The following is a 21,281-nucleotide window of genomic DNA, read 5'->3' on the forward strand; positions in this document are numbered from 1 at the left end:
CTAAGTACATTTACTCAAGTAGCCTATACAATGTAATTTAAAGATCCCATATCATGCTAATTTTCAGGTTCATACTTGTATTTTGTGTTTCTATTAGAACATGTTTACATGCTGTAATGTTAAAAAAAACACTTTATTTTCCCCATACTGTCAGCTTGAATATGCCTGTGTTCACCCTCTGTCTGAAACGCTCCGTTTTAGCGCATTTTGACGGAATTGCAACAGAATTGCGTTGCTAGGCAACAGCTTGGGTGTCCATGTGTGTGAATTCAAGCCTAAAGGTGATTATAGTGAAAATTATGGGCAAAATAGTCATTATTAAAGATCCCCTCCATATTTTAACACATATAAAAACACTCTATAGAATGATTTATTTGTGTGTGACTTGTATGTGAAAAGTTATTTGTATGTGAAAAATTCAATTACCTCGTTAAAATTACATCTACTCCTTCTCCCTCATTGAACATTTCAGAATATATTAATATGCAAATATGCAGTATTTCAGTTCAAGAGTTTAACTATATCACACTTGCATATTAGACATTGGTGTAAGAAGTACACAAGTATTATCAGAAAAATGTGTTTAAAGTATCATCATTAGTAGCAGAATGGCCCCTATGAGTATATTATTATATTTTCACGATTATTATTCATGCATTATGATGTAATCACATAAATAGCATTTGTATGTTGTAGCTGGTCGAGAGGGAGCATATTTATAGGTTATAGGTTTTGTATGTAAAATTTTAATATGCAAACTAACCAGTAACTGAGGTACAATATTCCCTCTTAAATGTAGTGAAGTATAAGGTAGCACAAATATTATATTCTATATATTATTTCTCTCTACCAATGATGCTGGACCACTATTGGCCTCCAAACTACTTATGATGTTACAAAATCAATTGTATTCTCGTACGAGATTCAAGGTGAGCACATGGAGGAACATCCTTCAGCAGATGAATGTGAAAGCAACCTTCAAGTGTCAAACTTACATCATTCTGCACAGTGAAGGTCAAACATCCAAGTAACAATAAGCAAAACACATTTTTGAGCATCTCAAAGTTCCTTGAGACTTTTATCAATGACCACAATCAGAAATCTCAATAATCCTTGAAAATCCTCCTCCAGCATCACACTTACGGTGTCATTTTAGCTCTTTAATTCAGCAGGAAGACCCCGGTTTGACCACTAATAAAATCCATGTATAACTGCAAAATTAATGGACAAGTATAATATTTTTTATTAATGATTTATTGACATATATAGAGTAAGTTGACCGAAAAACTTTTGCTGATGGCCTATGAGAAACTCAAGAAACCTTTATTAATGACTTTCTTACATTAAAACTAGTGTTTATTCGCTTTCACTTACTTAGTTTAAGTTGACTGCATGTTTTATAAGCAAAACCCTTTTATTACTAAGAACCTAGTATGCAGTATTACCAGGTTTTCTCACATGAAAACACTCAAAGTACAAGTACCTAAAAATTGTACCTAAGCACAATAACAGAGTAAAAGCACATAGTTAATTTCCACCTTTGTATACATTTAAAGTTGGCCACCCTAAGTGTAACACTAAGCCTTTACCATGAAGAGAATATCAATCTACCCACAAAAGACAGGCCTAATTCTGATCAGTCCTTACCTGTTCTATCCAGGTCTCTCTGGCCCCGAGGGGTAAGCCTCCGTCTACTGTAAGCACATGTTCAAAAAACACATCGATCACTTATCAAAATCACCACAACACGGACTCAAACCCTGCATCCACCTCTCTCACCCGTTGGGAGTCCTTCACCATCATCTTCTGGTCTTCCAGAGCCCGGGGTGAACTCCCTCGCCCTCGCCACGTTCTTGGAAGCCACGCTGAAGTGAGATCATATATCACACGGACACCTGAAATGAGGTCCAGAGAACTCCAGGAATCGCTGACATGGTTACAGGGGGTTTCTGAGAGAATATAACCTTATACTGCCAGGTGTTTCTATTATTTTGCCCACCCCATTTATATCAATGATCATATATAATAGAAGGTAATCGAAACACCTCTCTGTATAATGCAGTACAGTTCAACAGAGTCACAAACTAAAGTCTACAAAATGATCATAAACCTGAATCAACACCTCTCTAAAACAGCTTCAATAAAAACATTATAACCTTCATAAATGGAGTGTATATACATTATATATATACAGCATATATATTTCAATGAGGAAAAACAAGTCTAACCACAATGGACAAGTATATAGTCATATCCTACAAACTCCTTCATTGGTAGACAGAGGACACCAGGACACATTGTACACTGAATAAAACAATGTGTGTTGTTATGGGTTGATTGCTGTGCTGCAAAATAATTTCAAAATACTTGAATATTTCTTTGTTTCTTAGCTAAATATTTAATCACACTGCAAACTGAATAAATGGTATATGGGGATACTGATAACAGAGTGAAATGCTCAACTTCAGGAGTTTAAAAGGCTACTATAGGGACGAGTCAGGTTTCATTAAGGAGTTTTGGAAAATTTTTAGCTTTCAAAACATAAAAAAAAAAGAGATTAGTGACCGATTATTTTGAACAGCCTTACAATACAATGCAGTGTGATTAGGGGACGCAGAGACTGCTCGTTCTGCAGTAAAATCCATTTTAGATCCATCAAAGGACAAACAGTCAAGAGGGGTTAATCAGTTGAGCACATAGAAGAGTGCTCTGTACAATTTGTCCTACATTTGAAAAGTAATAAGCAGGAGAAAACATTTCAAATGTCAAATGCACTTCTGTTGACCTGGAAAAAAAAAAAGCGTTTGAGAACTACAGAAGAAACAAAGAACAATAAATGAACTATGACGACATCCATGAAGAATGGCAAAGGGTGCACAGTGTATTCTGACAACATAAACAGCCGGTATGTACAGTCAGGATGATACAACAGGCTGATGTACATGTGATGCTGTTTCTATCTTTTCCAAACATACACAGGCAAATCTAGACATTTCTGCTACACAGCTCTGCTACAGATCCAAAAACATGAGCGAGTCTCTAAATTACTTCACGAATACTGATCATACTGTCAAGAACTGATTATTTTGCGACTATCAAGTATTTCAATGTCTTGTAGCTCACATCACGGGTTTAATACAATATATCAAAAATAACATTCCAATAATTTCACAAGATAATCACAACTCAAGGTCAATTTACAAGCTTTTTTTTACAAGAGTTTTTAACCTTGTCACATAGGCTTCATGGAGTCTGCCCAGTTGTCATGGAGATGTAGCAGTTATGATGTCATCCGTAGCAATTTTAAGATTTTGTTCTGTTCATGCTGGGTTAATGAGTTCATTCTCAGCTTGAATGTCAACATGACAACAGAGCAAACTCAATCTGCTGATGAAGACAGAGTGATACGGTTGAAAGCTCTGGAAAAAGGGGCCTTGAGTTGGGAACCTGACTCACTTTTGGGTGATCAATTTAACAGTTTCATAAAATACAGGGACCATTACGTAGGCGAGGTTTAACTGAATCCTTTAATGAACAATCCTGGGTCTAGTGGCCATGTTCTTTTTAGCATGACTACATTTGTTTGTCTCAACAGAACTAAAATTGAAAACAAATATTAAAACCAACAACAACAACAAAAATTCAAACACATAATAACCAGACACTATATAACACAGAGACATTGTGGTTCTTCAAGTGTGTTCAGTCAGTAGTAAGTACATGGGCTCCTGAAGGAAATACATTAAAAGTGCTCAAACATACAGTTCTTTATGACGATGTGCCCCGTGCAAGAATCACTAGTGGTAACAGATTTGCTCTTAGGTGGCACGATCAAGTGATTTCAGAAAACAGAAAGTCTGAATTTTGATGCTTTAATCTGAATGATTATAATCATTATCACGGCTTGCCAATTTACTGAGAGGTTTGACAACATGTTTTGTAAGTTTTCTGGGCAAATTTTGGCATGTCCACTTAAATTATTCAGTATTTATTAGGAAAATTCTCTCACTGCCTCTGGCTAATTAAGATTATTTCAGGGCTCCTAATACGACTACTTCGACTCCTTAAACTTGTTATGGTTTCGACTGCTGATTTCTGACGGCAGGATGTGAAGCTCGGCAGTGTGAAATTCTTATTTTTACTCTTTGGTAACATTTTTGAATGAAACTTGCCCACAAATGGAGAAAAACAAGGACAATTTTATAGCAATTTTAGAGGCGTTGATTATCCAAAATGATCAAATCTAATGAACGCTCACCTACTTGTAAACAGTTGCAATTCATCAGGTTGAAACGGGCAATTTACGAGCAAAGTTTGTTTGGTGAATTTGACTTTTACCTCTAGTACGAACATAAGAATACGAAAATGTTATGAAAATGTTCTTGCACGAGGACGAACATGCAAGTAAAACTGTGCATTCCCTGGTCTACCGGTGTGTACTAGGCTACTTTCTACATTAAAAGTTCCCCTTTCTTCCTCGGGTCACTTAAGTCAGTCAACAGCTGAGAGTCTCTACACGGACAATTGTGTGGAAGCAACAGCGAGGGGAGGGTATGTGAAAGGGCAGGAGTGAAGCCACTGAAAGTTCTCATCATGCTCTCTCAAAGGCACCGGTCCTCTGATGCGAACTTGAGCTCCTGTATAATCTTGATCCCTGATGTGCTGCCTGGTTCACACACTTGAGTTCACTCCGCTCCGTGACACACACTCCCGAGTCTCTCGTCTTCAAGGCTTTCATCATTTTTCAAAGTCCTCCTTTCAAGGTTCTGGTCCCTCTGGGTCTAAACGGTACCGTTCTCTATACTGACCCAAACTCAGACATCCAGGCTACGTATTTCTCTAGGTCGGCGGCGGAGACAGACTTTGAGATCTTCTTCAATGTGAGGGTGAAGTCCTCCATGGTCACGGGCATCTGCAGCTCGTCTTTCGACAGAGCTCGGATCTCCTCGGGGCTCAAGCCTTGGATCCGACGACGCATTGCCATCATGGACGCATCTCTGATGTGCATGTAAAGACAGGAGCAGAGAGGGACAGGGGTGTTTAAACACATATATACATAACACTTTTTTTTATAAATATGCTCCCTAAAACATTTGAACATTATTAATCTTACTCCTGCCAAATGGATGGAGTCTACGCTGTGATCACTAAGCAACAACTGGCTGCAATGCTGCAGGCTACAGACTGTGTGTGGATGATGCTCACACACACACATCCAAGGTCAACATAACAATGCAAGCTGGAGATGAGCAGAGACAACTTAGGCATTATAAAATACCTGTCATTGCAAGTATATCCATGGTAGAAAAGACCACACCAAGGACAGCGTGGCGGGGTAAAAGTGTTCAACTGAAGCAACCAGTAGAAATAATATAAACATATTCCAATAATCATTGCATACTTTAAAATAATCATTGGCGTTATCTTTTTATATTTAGGTCACATATTAATGAGGAAGCTACATATATATATCAATAATCATCACTGTTTTAAAGACCAATCGGTCTTTTGTGATCGATTCAATAGTGTAATAATAAAATCAATATCAGTCAGAGCTGGTTAGTATTAGACAATAACTTGCTCATAAAGAAAAGTAATCTGTCTCTGTCTCGCACGCACAAAACACACACCGTCTATGGTTGCTCTTGTAATTTCAAAATCTAAATGGCTGTTGTGTAAACTGTTTGAATACAGTCTGCGTAACCATTGCCGTCAGGTCTTGACATTGCATCTATATTCTAGGCCACTGGTTCCCAACCTCGGGGGTCGCGACCCCCACTAGGGGTCACCAAAGCTTCACAGGAGGTTGCGTGGCCCTCTTGATTTCTAGGGGTGTAAGACAACGTTTTTTTAAAATATACAGTTGGCCTATACTTCAGCATTTTGTTTGATTCTGTGAAGAAAACTAAATGACATTGTTATTTTTTTTAGTTTGGATTATTATTTAAGATATATACAAAAAATCCACAGAATAAGACCACGGTGAAGATCTGAACACAAACTATATTCACAAAGGGCTTCCCTCTCTGCTAAACAGCCTCGACCTGCATTAGAAAAGTATGCAGTTGATAGAGCTGATAGAACAATGGTCAAGCGTCAGGGAGAATGAATGATTTCATGATTTTTAAAAATTAAAAAAACAAAACAATACACAATACAGAAAATTGTATTAAAAGTCCCTAAAAATAAGAGGAAAACTCATCTCTGATGCAATATCCACAGGAAATAATCTGCTCAAAATTCATCCAAATAGCTCGTTTTACAGACGTCCTGCAGTTACTGCGTTCACTATTTGGTTTAATTTTACAGTTTATCAGTTGTTCTGTACTGTTATTGTTATGCATATTATATGAAATACCCATAAAGTATGTCACTTAGTCAGGGGTCGTCAGATTACTCAATGATAGAAAAGGGGTCCCCTAAGGTAAAAAGGCTGGGAACCACTCGTCTATCTAGCCGTGAGGTGAGGAGATTCCAACCAAACTGAAGCCTCTCCCTTGTGCCAAGAGTGTTGGAGATCTACGGTGGCCGGCGCAAGAACACGAATGGCCCTCTCTAGAGCCATTTGGAACCAACTGTCCAAAACATGGACAACTCCCAGACCGGACAACGCTGTGGTAGCGACCTGTCAATCACAAGGTAGCCACGCCCTAAAGCATCCCCTGCTTTATGGTCTATCTGACTCTAAATGTGACCATAATTTACTAAATGAACATCATACTGTATTGAAGAAGACTCGAAACTAGCGATTAAGACCATAAACTCATGTTTACAATGTTTACTGAGGTAATAAATCAAGTGAGAAGTAGGCTCATTTTCTCATCAGACCTTGCATTGGCATTGGCTTCACTTTTCACACCTAGAGGTTACCCACTGGTCCTAAGTCTGTCTTTATGAGTGCATTTTCATTAGGAGGTGAAGGGAATGAACTGATTATCAATTTCTCGATTTTTGTAATTATGCACAAGTGCATGCACTACCACACACACACACACACACACCTGCAAACGTTGGTGATGTCTGCTCCAGAGTAACCCTCAATCTTCTCAGCAATGAGGTCCAAATCCACGTCATCAGCAACCTCCACCTCCCTCAGGTTGATCTTTAGAAGCTCCACCCGACCTAGAGCTAAACACACACAGAAAAATACACAAAACGGTTTTAATCAGATTTTAGGAATGTTGTGTGCAGCCTCGGTCAGATTACTACAGTGACCACCGCTCTAGTTTGTTGTGCAGTTAGCCTGTTGGTGATGAGGTCACCTGTAGGCAGGGCGATGTAGATCCGCTTCTCCAGCCGTCGTCGTAACGCCTCGTCGATGTCCCAGGGAAAGTTGGTGGCGGCGAGGACCATCACCATCTTAGAGGGGTCATCATTATCCAGAGCTCCCCCAACGCCTGGTCGCAAAACACACACAAACACCACAATTAAACTAGAAAACGCACATTACTGCACCATTCATGTGACATATGATCTTGGAACCTATTTACATTACTGAATTTGTTTTAGTTTAATACTGGGCTTTATACAGCTCTACTTATGTTGATCACATTCAGTAACAAGGTAGATTTTATCCCAATCATGAGTTTTGATGTCAAAATGTGCCAAATACTATAAGAAAAACTGGTATTATTCATGCTTTTGATTGTAATTTTTCTTGAATGAACTCCACAAGCATTCCTATTACAAACCCCCCTCATATCTGCACCTTCTCACTTCTCTATTCCACTCACCATCCATCTGAACCAGAAGTTCTGATTTGACCCTGCGGCTGGCTTCATGTTCGTCAGATGTTCCTCTTCTGCCACAGATGGAGTCGATCTCGTCTATGAAGATGGTTGTTGGTGCATAAAACCGAGCCTAAGAGAAGAAAATAGTTTAAGAGACTTTTTCTCTGCCATACAACAAAAACATTTTTCAGTTTTGGTATTTTGAGATTTAGGCTCAGCAGGCCAAATACATGTACACAAACTTACCATTTCGAACAGCAGACGAACAAGTTTTTCTGACTCGCCCCTGTATTTGGAGGTGAGGGTGGAGGAGGACACGTTGAAGAAAGTAGTCCCACATTCTGTGGCCACAGCTTTGGCTAACATGGTTTTCCCCGTCCCGGGAGGGCCGACCATTAGCACGCCCTAAAACAACATGTTACACACTGTTGAAACTCAAGACACATAAAAAAAACACATGTACACAGACAGCACACTGATGCAAATCTCTTCAGTAAACATCAGGTCTATTACTGCTGCTCTGATGTTTGACATTTCTGCATCTGGTTTGCATCTGTTGCTATGGAGATTACATAAACCACAAAAGGACCAGTGACACAATCCATAACATTTTTATGTAATTGTAGCCCCTGCTGCCTCAGAACCCACACAGGCTAATGTGTGTTATGTTCCCTGCAGGATGGGGCAGACAGATTTTCAATATAAAACACTGATGCAGGCGGGATTGATCAGAATCTCAGTAGGAGCAGGTGTGAGTGGGATGGCTCATCTGCAGTAACGGTGCAATGTATGTACAGCGAGCCAGTCATTGTTGCAAAATAAACCCCGACAGGGTGATACAGGACCCCGACGCCCTGAAGGGGTTTATTTCACAACCGCTGTCTGTACATTACCCCATCTATTACACGGCTATTTACTTAAGAAATCAATAATTTTACACAAAAATGGTCCTCCAGAGTCCGACATCAAAACTGCGTCCATAGCAACGGCCTTTTATACATAGCAGTGATCTGCTATAAAGAAATAAAAGACCTTACAACGTCGTGATTGACCAATCAAAACGAAGTATTCAACAAAGCCGTGTAATAAATACCAACGACCTTCGGCCTACCTGTGTGCCAATAAAACAATCATGAACATTTTTCTATAACTAATGTATTAATCCTTCATTCTACTGCGCTTTCAGTTATCTGAAAAAAGGGCTCTGACTAAGTAAAGAGTTCAATTATGCATGCATATATCAGACAAATGAAAAGCACTGTGCTGCTGTAAAAAACGATTAAGTATTGACCCTCACATGGCGGGCCTGAGGGGGAAGAGGCCTCACATGATGAAGTTCAACAGAGGCCGAGACGGAAGAAAACTAACACAGTCACGTAGATACTGAGAGGCAGCATGACTGAATTAAATATGTCAGTGATGCAAACACATGTAAGGGTTCACATTAAAGGTGTGCTCATATCTGAGCGAAACAACAGCAGGCTGTCATACCAGATTCAAACGGAGCTTAGTTTGAGCGTAGTGCGGGAGTTATACTATAGCTTTGTAAAAACAGATTGCACCATACAAGTTAGTTACAACGTAGAGTTAAGATCAATTTTAAAATGTATCTCCCTGAGCAGGTGTAATTCATTCATTATTTACTGTTGTCATAGCAGAGCCAGAGGATATCTTTTGTATCTTTTCAATATCTACACATTGCTTGTGAAAGACTACATCCATTCATTGGTGATATGAGAGGTGAGATATTTGATGTGTGCTGCTCATGTTTATGTGAACATCACTATTACCAATAAGGAAGTATCTCTTAGCAATGTTTGGAACAGACATGAAAAGAAAAGAATATACAATAAAAAAGAGTGTAACTGTGTGTGATGAATAAATAAAAAAGAAGTGCAAAAAACAGTATTTGGATTAGACGAGGGCACAACTGTGATTTTATGTTGCATTCTCCTGGAATTGCCGCTAAAATTATGTTTTTATATTTTATGACTTATACTTACGTATATATTATGTGTTATATAGCCAACCTCACCTTAGTAAAGAAACATCAACGTGGAGCAGACGTGGTCAATAAATGATCGTTAAATTATTAATGGGGAAACGGACGCGTCACACAGTATACTGTATTAGCTAGTTCACGTGTGATCGCATACATTACTTTCTCCTTTTTAATTAAACAGTCTCTTATAGGTGTCCTACTTTCTTTTTTTTTAAGTTAGTTTTTTATATCTTTTGTTACAACATTGCAGTTAATGTTGACTTTACACTCCAACTTTGTATTTAGCTTTCGTTCAGCTGCAGGACTCTAAAAATGGTGGGTGTGTTACACTATTTTACTGCAAGTAGGGCTGTCAAAGTAACGCAATAATTAGTTTTAAAGTCACTAATTTCTTTAACACATTAACGCTATTTGGTCTTTCGGTGGTTGTAGCGGGCTCAGTTTTAAAGCTAGAGTGAAGGTCCTGGCAACCGGCATTGCCATTTTCAAAGAGGTAAGCCAATATGGCTGCATGTAAAAAGGCAATCATCGAAGCAGATTCAGAATTAATTTCAAGTCCGAGCGCAGAACAATGTGAGCTTCTCACTGCTGAGTAATGTGTCTCTATCGATTTCTCAAGTATTTTTTTAAAAAGCACACTAAAGAATTGCATACAGCTCAGAGTACGTAAGCGAACACATTTGTGTGTGTGTGTACCTTCCAGGGGCGACGAATTCCCTTAAAGAAGTCGGGCATCCACATGGGCAACACCACCGCTTCTCTCAGCAGCTTCTTGGCATCTTCCAGGTCAGCAATGTCTTCCCTAAAGTTCATCCAGAGAACTCAGTCAGCAGTGTGAAAAAAACAAAACTTCCCCCACAGCAAAACGTATAAAGAAGTGTATAAGAAACTATGTATGCTACCATACCAGTGTACGTTAGGGTTACGAGACACAATATCTCTCTCCAGTGAGTCCACCAGGTCGCTGTCATATCCCGTGCCGTCAAACTTCTTCTGCTCTACATCCCCTGGGCAATCTCCAGCCACTTTCTTCCCCTGATGAAGAAAAGAATAAGATTTATAAAAAAAAAAAAAAAAGGACAGATTGACTCATTTCTTGGTGACCTCCCTCATCCATCCATCAGTCCATTCAAACCACCAATCAACTGCTGTAGTCTGACCTTATCGTCTTTGGCCTTTGTTCCTCGGGCGTCTCTGTAACCCGGCCGGTCTGGTTTAGGGTTGGCCTGACCGCGGCCTCCTACCCCTGCCCCTCGATGGTGCAGACCAGGGGATTCCTTCCTCTGCTGCTTCGCCGCACTGGTGGGGCGCTTCACTGCAACAGGATTCCTACAGAGACACACACACAGACAGGAATAATACTATACACATGAGTAACAGTAGGACACACGTGCAGACAGAAACAGCAAAGATAATTTGCAATGAGGGAATAGTGGTAATAACATAGCATGCCAAAGTCCCCACACAACCAGCTCCACTAGGTCTCTATAGAGGTAAACGCTTGATATGTCCACTTTAATGACCATACGGTTAAGAAAAACAAAAATGGCTAAACAGAAATGCAAAATATGTCTCTCTGTAGTTCAAAGTGCTTCCTTATAGAGGCATTTTGTTCTACAGACATTCAGGGTAGTATCAACAACAATCAGTTCTTCCAGAAAGTAAAGACGTTGCCTGGATCAGCACCTGAGCAGGTGGCTGAAATAAAGAAACCAAAATACCCACATACTGCCGTCTTGTTCCCAGTTCTTTTATTCTACATAGAATGAAATAAGAACTGGCAACCAGACAGCAGTGTGTAGTTGTTTTTTTTTCAGTTTTCAGGGCATGTTATTATATAGAATTAATGGGTGTGTTTCTTGGAGATTGATTGAAATGATCCTCAGTCGAAAGGCTTTCTAATGTACTGTATGTGACAATAAAATGCTCTTTCATTTGAAGTTTATTTATAAAGTAAATATAGGAATCAGTAGGGGCCAGACATTGGGCATTTATTTTAATATTTGTGAGTTTGGAGTATAGACAGGCTGGTAAATATAACCCAATCTCTTCAAGAACACAGTGTGACACTAAATAAATGCTATCTTGTGTTTTTACACTAAAACCTCAATACCCCAATTTTAGTTTTTTCTAGCACACACATTAAAAACTTCATCTATATGTTTATATGTTTCAACTGATAGTAGTAGAAAAAAGATCCATGAAGTTTGATTTTGTTGCAGTGGACCCTGCATGAAGCACACAAAGGCTTTGGGTCAAAGATGTAACCTCTACACACACACACCTGTGTTCTGCAGGGGTGGGAGGGGGCCACACTGCTGGATCCACGGGTCTCTCCTCAGACTGAGGGGCAAGAATGTCAGCTGGCCTCTCTGACTTGAAGCTCTCCAGAGTTCCCATGATGCCTTTCACCTGCTCATACTCCTCGGTCAGTTCCTGCCTGACCTGGTCACAAACAGAAGAAGGAGAGTATTGTATCAGCATTGCATCACAGAACATCCTACTAAAAGTAGTTGACGTGGTATCTGTAAAACAACACAGGGCTAAGAGTATAAGCAATGAATAAAACAAACCTATAAATACAAAAAAGTACTTGTCAACAAAAGCATCTAGAGAAAACAGAGAAAAGAAGAAACCAGAGACACTAAATGACCAAACTGTCACCAAATTACATTTTACCAATCTAATGGCTAATAGAATAAAAGACCCCATATACCTGTTAGAGCTACCCATGGATTGTCTATGGTACCAACTATATGGAGGTAAATTAAACTCATTGCGTAAAGGGTACTGGGAGTCCAGCGGGCTGACCTGAGCTTTGGTAAAGTTAATGTTTGCTTACACAACTGACATTATGGCATGCTTTCACAATGTTTTAGTTCTTGGGATTACAAAACAAACAGATCAATAACGGAAGTGTAAAACACTGTCAATAGAGACGTCAACATTGAAAAATTATTTTCTTTTTTCTTAAAAAATAAAATCAAATCATTGTTGGCATTAGGATGACCAGGAGTCCCACTTTACCGGGGACTGCACAGCATTTTTATCCCTTGTCCCACGTCCCACATATTGAGATGATGTCCCTCACTGGCTCTAGTTTTCAAAAGTCAAACCACTGCAGTACGGATGCTTTTTTAAAATCTGGATTTTATCCAATGGCTGTGAGGAAAGCAGTGAAGGCTGTCTTCACGGGGCTGTGTTTGCTGTCAAACTGCGCACACGTGGGTCGAGTGCAGGTTAACATTTCACCGTCCTTGCTACACTATGCCCAAAGGAGAAAATTCCAAGTCACCGCAAAGCTATGCAGATTTAGGCGGAATATGATGGAAACTACCACAAAGAAAAGGAAGAGCAGCTACAATTACGACTGTGAAACTACTTATTTATAAGTATTTATAAGCCGGAGGAAGACGATTCTCAGTTATTTGTGAAATTTTGCCAGTTATTTTTCAAATTCACACAGGGGGAATACGACACGAAGCGACATAGTTCATGTTAGTCTCACAAGAAATGTTCAAAAAGAGACGTGCCGATCTATGGAAGCTTTCGGGAAAAGCATAGAGATGTTACAAGATAAGGGGCAGAATAGAAATGTTTATTATTTAAGTTAGACAGACATTATGTCAAAATTGTAGACTACCTCTCAGCCTTTGGTAACGTGCCCCTTCTTTGTGCCACGTTTGGTTTGTTGGGATCTGGTCACCCTAGTTGGCATCAATGGAAAGTGTGTCATCCAAAATGTTTTTTTTTAAAATATATGTAGTGCTGAACTGCAGTCACAGCACAGGCGTCCCCTATACTGATGGTTTAATAACTGGTGTAAGGATGGTATGTATGGTCAGGGGGGTTTTGGGGGAACTCACCTGTTGCCATTTGCCTTTAAGTGCAGGGTCTCTGAGGGACTGGCAGTGCTTGTGGATCTGTTGAATGACGCCTTCGTAGTACACGATGGAGGAGTCATAGTTACCCAGCAGAGCATACTCACGTCCCTTCTTGGCATTGTCACATATCTCAGCCAAATTCATGCTGAATAACAGCTGTATGGTGAGGGAGGGGACAAGTAGGTTAAGTATTTTGACTCAGTATTGGAACAATGAGTTGGCTAATACGATACAACTTTATTGTCAGTTTGCATTGAAATTCATTTTGCATCCATAGGCGGCTCAGTGTGAGAAAAAGTACACATACAATAGACATACTGTTACCACAGACAGACAGACAAGTGAGACCCATCAGACAAAAAAACAAAGCACATCACAATTATTCATACATAACCCATTACAAAATTACCATCAGTCCTCTGGATTTACATGTCTTTAGCAGCACATTAATTATTATTTAGCAACAAGATGGACTGATGGACAAAAGCCTGTTCTTCAGCCTGATGCAGGTTAAATGTAGGGACTCTGAATCGCCTCTTGGAGGGCAGAAGTTGATATTCCCCATTTAAAACATGTGAGGGATCACAAGAGATGCTGTTGGCAAGTCTGAGTAACTCTTGTTGTGAGCTGCTTGAAAGGAGGCTGCCACAGGTTGGCCAATGATCTTCACACAAATGTTGATTTGGCTATAAAGTTTAGTTTTAAGTTTTACAGAGAGACTACTGAGCCAGGCTGTGCTGCAGTACAACAGGACACTTGGCTACTGGCTCCAAGTGATCTGAGTCTTGCTAATGTCGGGTAGTTATAACGTTTTAAATCAACGAGCTAGTGGTGTCCTCATAATAAATCCTACTTATTTACAGGATGGTGCAGCTCTAAAGTCAGTCACCTATCAGATAGCAGCTATAACACTGATAGCATACACCTGCCAGTCACGCTAGCTGTTGTCAGAGACTGTGATTTTAAATGAACATATTGTTTTTTATAGCAGCCAGTTCACCTTAAATCAAACTATCTTCTTTTCTTGCCTACACCCTGTCACATTGCTTGTTAGCTTCTGCTAGCTTGCTGCTAGGCCACAGACAGAAAACAAAGCTTAAATAACGTAAACAGCCACTTAATCCCTTCCAGTATGTGTTGAATATGCATGTAGACAAAAACAACCTACATTATATTCTTTACCTACATACAGAACATGAAAATAAGTCTCGTACCTGCATTAAAAGCACTTGTTTGTGTCGTTTTCTTTCATCAGAGGTCCAGTGTTGAGAGTGTTACCATGACGCCGCGGAGAGACGCCGTGTGACGAATACAGGCGGCTCGATTACCGTGCTGCGTTAACGGACTTGTGGCAAGGCTGGTAAAGATGACACCCTAGTAAGTGATTAGCGATCGAGGTTGACATTACTCTAGCAAAACCTCGCTATCAAATGTGTTAAATTGACGCAGTAGGACATTTTTTTATATCTCGTTTCAGAAAGTGCATTTATATATCATAAATAACATTTACAGTCAGCGACACATACGTTGAACTAGATGATTGGCTCATTTACAGGATTTGTCGAACACATCATCAGAGCTAGAGCTATGCACACGTTGGCCACTAGTCGTCGCTAAAATCGAGACTGCAAACTAGGATGAAGCGGTGGAAACAAAGATCCCATTAATGGCTGTTCTGGAGCTGTCAGTCATATCACATGATCTTCATCGGCAGATGAAGTTAACCTGGTTATAATGGCATTGCAGGTGTTCAAATTTCCATGTTTTATGAACACCTCAAGGACTTCTTGTTCCTGTTGGCTGAATGGATGGATAAAGAATGTTTTTCTGTTTTTCAGGCTTTATCACCATACAAATACAATAAAGTGAAACAAAATAATATATAATATTATCCTTCATTATATGGAAGTATCTGTTATGATTTGAAGAGCCTTAGATGGAGGCTGCGTCACCACACCAACACACACCAGAGACAATTTAAATCACACTGGCAAAACCACTTTTATTGATTTGCAGTTTAACATTGTCACAAATCTCCATTACTGTTGGAAAGTGTTTGCATTATTATACACATGCAAAAAATCAGATGTGATTTTATGTCATCAATACTTTACAGCATTACAAATTTCAAAGACAGCTGAGAATGTGTTCACTCAACTATGTGGATTTGCATTTTGTCCCAAAAGACAGCTACATTTTGTCACTGGTGAATTCTTTCCAAAGAACTGTGTGTAGGCCAATTAGCTGACACAAAGCTGGTTATGTTCATATTTATATTTGAGAAGTACACATTCACCAACAGCACCAAAACTCATGCTGCATTTATTTTTTTTAAGAACTGAAATATAACTTAAAAACATAACTTAAAAGAAAATGATTGCACGGTTTTCTTCACAGTTTCAATTTACCTTATTGGTCCCTTTGCTCAAACTGAAATCTATTTTGTCCTTTAATTCACTGTCTGCATTGCCAGTTGTAGTGCTACTAGACGACTAATTGCATATGATTTGCATACATATTAAAGTGCACTCTGCAACGCTCTGTTCTTTGACTCAAAGTGATTTTATGTGCAGTTTGAGCATACCTCCATTTCCATTCATGCATTTCATTGAAATGTTGATTTAATATTGTGCAAACTAATAGGCCCATACTGTCACAAGCTTTACCTTGCATCAGACAGGGAAATGTGTAAAACCATGATACGTTTCTTCCTTTTCTATCTCATGTTCATATGAGAGGCTTTTCTGAATTCAGTCTCAGCTTTATGAAGAGACGCTGCTTTCCTCAGCCCCGTTATTGATCCTGAAGGCTGTGATGACCTGCACACTCTGAGTACATCCATACAGGATGGAGGTGACCTCAGCATTGACAAGTTGCTGCTCCCTGCTCTCTCTGGTCCCACAGCTGCCTGATGCTGCTCTCACTCGGCTGCTTTAGTCTCAGGGGTTTGTGGCTCTTCAGTCTATAAGCCAGAGTAAGAAAGATAGCGTCGACGTGTTCCTTCTCAGAAGGTTCCTTGGCTGATGTCTCAAACAGCGGGAAGTTGTAGCTGTCGGCAAGACACTGCGCAGCCGTGGTGGGGACCTCCCGGCGGTCCCTCAGGTCGCACTTGTTGCCCACCATGATGCGGGGCACCAGGGGCCCTACACAGTGTCGGCTGCACTCCTCAATCCACTCGGGAATGCTCTCGAAGGAGGTGAGGCTGGTCACGTCGTACACGAAGATGACGGCGTGGACGCTGCGGTAGTAGTGCTCCACCATGCTCTTCCTGAAACGCTCCTGACCTGCCGTGTCCCAGATCTGCAACTGGCACAGCAGAAACAGATATTGATATGACCAAATACTACTGTAAGGATAAAACTAAATAATTCTATATTTTTCTTATTGGCAACCAGAAAAGACTAAAGCCAACAATGTTGTTGTGGCCATTTGTCGTAAAAATCAAAATCAAACTTAAAACAAAGGGCCACTGACGCACCATGGGTATGTGGTTTACGCAGGCAAAAGAGTCCATTGTCCATGCAAAATGTATGTGTTTTTGATGATTTTTTTATCCAAAATGCAAGCAAACAAAGCACAAAGAAAACATGGATGTCGCTGCCTCTCTTGTTCTAGTAAAAACCATAAGCCCACCCAGGTGAATGCTGGTCCTATACCTGCCTACCTACCTATATAACCGCGGGTGCTCACAGTTTTACCCAATTCATAATCAAAAGAAAACAAAATACTAATTACGTAAAAAAACTAACAAGAAAATAATTAAACTAAACAAATAACTATCAAAAGAAAACACTATCAAAAATCAAGTCTAAATAAAGTAAACATCTAGAATAAACTCAAACAATACTACTTATTATTAGTAAAACAACAACGAAATACTAACATCAAATAAATAGCTCCTACAAATGTATTAGTCCTGATTATTTATTTATTCCTAATTAGTTCTGAAGATATACAACTTTAACAATTGGTCACAATTACAAATATATATTTTCATTTAAAAAAAAAAAAAAAAAAAAAAAAGGCTCAAACAGCTGGGCACTGTGGTTTTTAGCAAACACTTAGTAAAACAGGAGTACGTGGTGCATTTGGGACTACTTTCAGCAACAGACTAATACAAATGTGGTACATTATTGAGTATGATTAATGTGCGATTGATTCAAAACAAACCACTGTGTGTAGTATGGCTGTCATGAATACCATTATTTGGGGTTCGAAGCTTCGGTGAGAAACATTTGAAGGTAATTGAAGCTTCGTGCGGCGAGTCAGGCTGACATGTTCTTCTGTCTGCCTCCATCTCCCCCGTTTCAGTACCTGAGACAGTGCCACTGCCAAACTACTGTACACACACGCACCTCTACACACAACAAACAGCGATATACATCTGAGAATAACTAATAATAATTAATGTTGAATATGAATAATGTTGTGGGCTTATTCCTCATTTCATGGGCTTATTTGGGATTTTACATTATTATTACATACTTATATATATATATATATAACAAAAAAAAACAAAGCATTCGAATAGTGATTTGGAGGTTGAATACCATGGCAACGGTAGAAGCTTCGAAGCATTCGGGTCAGCTCTAGTAGTAGTAGTGAAGGAAAATGTCACCCAGTGCAACAATGTGGCTCCATGTGTTGTTATTAGTTTTTGGACACTTGTTAGTGGGACCAATTCATTGTTGGTGTTGGTCTTTTCAAGAGATTTGTTGACAATAAGAAAAATACAGAACATGACCTGTCACAAGCTGTCTGGCTCAATGTGTGTGACGAGAAGGTGGCAATGAATGTTTAATTTTAGAGAATCTTGAAGGCAGTATAAAATGTTACATAACTACTGCCCCCAGTAGACCACTTATACTTACACACCAAAAACTGACAATAACCTGATATTTTCAGGTGGAATTCAATTTCATTCTCACTGTGCAATATCATTTTCCACTTGTGCAATTTTGTTAATAGTCTGTTTATTGTCAATACTGTATATACTGCTCCTGTTTTCTATACTTCCTTCTATTTAAATGGTTTATATTTTGTTACACTTTGTGTAGCTCTTTTTTTTTTTTTACTGTGTTAGCTGATGCATCTTGTTTTCTGCACTATCCCCTTTGCTGCTGTTCACTGCAAATTTCCCCACTGCGGGACTAATAAAGGAATATCTGATCTTATCTTACCTTATCTTATCTTATCTTATCTTATCTTACAAATCAAAACCTGGAGATGTGGAGCTTAGGAAAGAGATAGACCTTTTTCCACACAAGTATAATCACAGTAGGAAAAGCACAGGTGTGTGTAATTAAATTAATGTTGGCTGGAAATTACCTGTGATGTCTTCTGCTCCCTCTATACAGTATATCATTGATTAAAAAAAAAATCTGTGGGAAAATAAGGGGAACAATGTGTCTGACTAGCAGATTAACTGGCTAAACCTTATTTATAGGTATTGTAAAATGTCCACAGAGATGTAGACACTTTTGCTGTACATCTTTTCTTGCCATTATGTATGTTATTGGGTAAGTTAAGATGGTATAGGACGCCAGCTGGTCATTTCAAAGAGGTGACTGTTAGGCCTACCTTATATTAATACACCCCATTTATTTCATGTGTTATATTTAAAAATGTTGTATTCTGCTTTAATTTCATTTTTTACAGTGTTCTTGTGTGTTTACTAAAAAATAAGCCTATATATATATATATATATATATATATATATATATATATAATTAAATTAATGTTGGCTGGAAATTACCTTGATGTCTTCTTATATCATTGATTAAAAAAAAAGCTGTGGGAAAATAAGGGAACAATGTGTCTGACTAGCAGATTAATGGGATAAACCTTATTTATAGGTATTGTAAAAATGTCCACAGAGATGTAGACACTTTTGCTGTACATAATTTCTTGCGATTATTGTGTAAATTAAGATGGTATAGGCTGCCAGCTGGTCATTTCAAAGACAGGTGACTGTCAGGCCTATACCTTATATGTGTTGTAGTGGTGCCATCTCCCATGCGCAGCCTGTTAACTGTCTAAAACAGACTCCAGGTCAGGCTGTGTCCAGTCATAAACAGCAGTTCAGGCAGATGGCTGCGTTAATCTTATAGGAAACACAGTTGTGCATGTCTGTGTGTGTGACATTAAAGTGTATGTTGTATGTTTGCCGGTCTTCCTCTATTTACCTTGATAGTCTCCCCATCCAGCTGCAGCGTCCTCTCTCTGAAATCGACCCCGATCGTCGCCTCCGGGTTCTTCAGGAAAGTGCCCCCGCAGAACCGGTAAGTCAAACACGTCTTTCCTACATTTGAGTCTCCTATGACTATTATCTTGAATATCCGAGCCGGTGCAGTGTCATAGTCGTGTTGAGAAGAGAGCTCTAAGGAGTCATTTTGACCGAAAACGGTGTCAAATTCGTCCCCAGGTTTGTTTTCTATTGCCATTGCTCATCTTCTCGCGGTCTGGGATGTGATCGGCTCTGAAACATCGCGAGATTAGGAGGATGTGTTGGTAGCATAACTAGAATAGGAGATTTTCTATGGTTGGTCATTTTTCTATTTTATTGGGGAAATTCTTCATCGACAAAGATATTTTTTTTTGGTTTCCACACCTCATTCCCTCCTTTCTTGAATAAATTTACCAAAAAATAAAAAATTAGCAAGTGCGTAAAACAATGTAGAAATAAATGAATTGCCTTATTCTTTTTTTTATACTTTCTTTTTTCCCTGTTTTGAGGTTGTTTTCATATATGCAATTTACAGTTCGTAATAACAATAGTTTATAAACAAATTTTCTAAGTAGTTGAGCTTATAGACAAACTCGTTAGGTACACTAGACAAAACAACTTCAACATTCAAAATTGAAATAAAATTAAGTAAAGAAATAATAATAATAATAATAATAATAATAAAAAGAAAGAATAGAATAAAAAAATAAATAAAACATAATATAAAAAACAAAAATAAAAAAACAAAAAACAAAATAATAACCCATGTAGCTATATTTTTCCTTCTGTTAGACTCCATCTCTTCTCAAAAACATCCTCCATATTCCTTATTTTGTGAGAACTTTTACTTCTTGAATTACACTTTTCCATTTTATAAAACCTGGGAGTTATATCTAGGGTAATTGCCTTATTCTTATGCTTTTCCTCTTTATCAGCACGTTTTTTTTTTATTAAATTAATTTAAAATTTAATTTCACCATTTATTTGTCTTTCGTTTCATTAATTAATGTTACTTTTTGTTTTATTTATTGTGAAGTAATGAATGAAATTTTATTTTCTTGTCTGGCCATATACATGACATGTCATGGTACTATTCTATTAAGTTAATCAACAACAAACAAACAATATGTGCAATATGTACCCACCCTCTAACAGCACTATAGATCGACCACACATTTGCACATGCAGGGTACAATCCAGTATATATATCCAACAATGGAAATAAAATAAATATATTATGCACACACAACAAAAACAAAACAAAATCTACATTCATGTGCCATTAATAGTGAACAGATTGTATGTCAGATTCATTTCATGAATAAGTAACATATAGTCTGTAACGCACATAAAATATGAGGTTATTTTTTTGATCTATTGTAAGTTATTTTTATCCTTCTATTCCATGCTTTGGATATATTTAGAAAACTTGGTTAAAA

The 21,281-nt window shown here is 38.6% G+C and overlaps 2 protein-coding genes and 2 long non-coding RNA genes across 6 annotated transcripts; 2 read left to right on the plus strand and 2 right to left on the minus strand.

Annotated features, from left to right (window-relative positions):
• The first annotated feature begins 36 nt into the window (after positions 1 to 36).
• Positions 37 to 12,334, plus strand: LOC119500356. The gene is made up of 3 exons (XR_005209610.1): positions 37 to 263; positions 6,266 to 6,267; positions 12,323 to 12,334. It is a non-coding gene; the product is annotated as an uncharacterized LOC119500356 (long non-coding RNA).
• On the minus strand, positions 2,861 to 14,968 carry katnal1 (katanin p60 subunit A-like 1). Of its 2 annotated transcripts, XM_037790048.1 has the most exons (11): positions 14,831 to 14,968; positions 13,599 to 13,772; positions 12,017 to 12,177; positions 10,893 to 11,061; positions 10,640 to 10,767; positions 10,429 to 10,534; positions 7,977 to 8,135; positions 7,734 to 7,860; positions 7,263 to 7,397; positions 7,002 to 7,128; positions 2,861 to 4,997 (listed from the first exon to the last, which is right to left on the minus strand). In XM_037790048.1, the coding sequence occupies exons 1-11, from the start codon at positions 14,834 to 14,836 to the stop codon at positions 4,799 to 4,801; spliced, it is 1,491 nt and encodes a 496-aa protein (XP_037645976.1). In that variant the 5' UTR covers positions 14,837 to 14,968; the 3' UTR covers positions 2,861 to 4,798. The 2 variants fall into 2 exon arrangements, with proteins under 2 accessions (XP_037645976.1, XP_037645977.1); XM_037790049.1 differs by lacking the exons at positions 13,599 to 13,772; positions 14,831 to 14,968 and adding an exon at positions 13,376 to 13,393.
• Positions 12,960 to 16,154, plus strand: LOC119500355. The gene is made up of 3 exons (XR_005209609.1): positions 12,960 to 13,229; positions 14,872 to 14,993; positions 15,172 to 16,154. It is a non-coding gene; the product is annotated as an uncharacterized LOC119500355 (long non-coding RNA).
• Positions 15,593 to 20,117, minus strand: zgc:101559 (uncharacterized protein LOC492776 homolog). 2 transcript variants are annotated; one of them, XM_037790052.1, is made up of 2 exons: positions 19,802 to 20,117; positions 15,593 to 16,916 (listed from the first exon to the last, which is right to left on the minus strand). In XM_037790052.1, the coding sequence occupies exons 1-2, from the start codon at positions 20,057 to 20,059 to the stop codon at positions 16,476 to 16,478; spliced, it is 699 nt and encodes a 232-aa protein (XP_037645980.1). In that variant the 5' UTR covers positions 20,060 to 20,117; the 3' UTR covers positions 15,593 to 16,475. The 2 variants fall into 2 exon arrangements, with proteins under 2 accessions (XP_037645980.1, XP_037645978.1); XM_037790050.1 differs by having other exon boundaries at positions 15,593 to 16,922; positions 19,802 to 20,115.
• Positions 20,118 to 21,281: the final 1,164 nt, after the last annotated feature.

Source organism: Sebastes umbrosus, chromosome 13 (assembly GCF_015220745.1).
Source record: "Sebastes umbrosus isolate fSebUmb1 chromosome 13, fSebUmb1.pri, whole genome shotgun sequence".
In the NCBI taxonomy this organism is placed as follows: Eukaryota; Metazoa; Chordata; class Actinopteri; order Perciformes; family Sebastidae; genus Sebastes; species Sebastes umbrosus.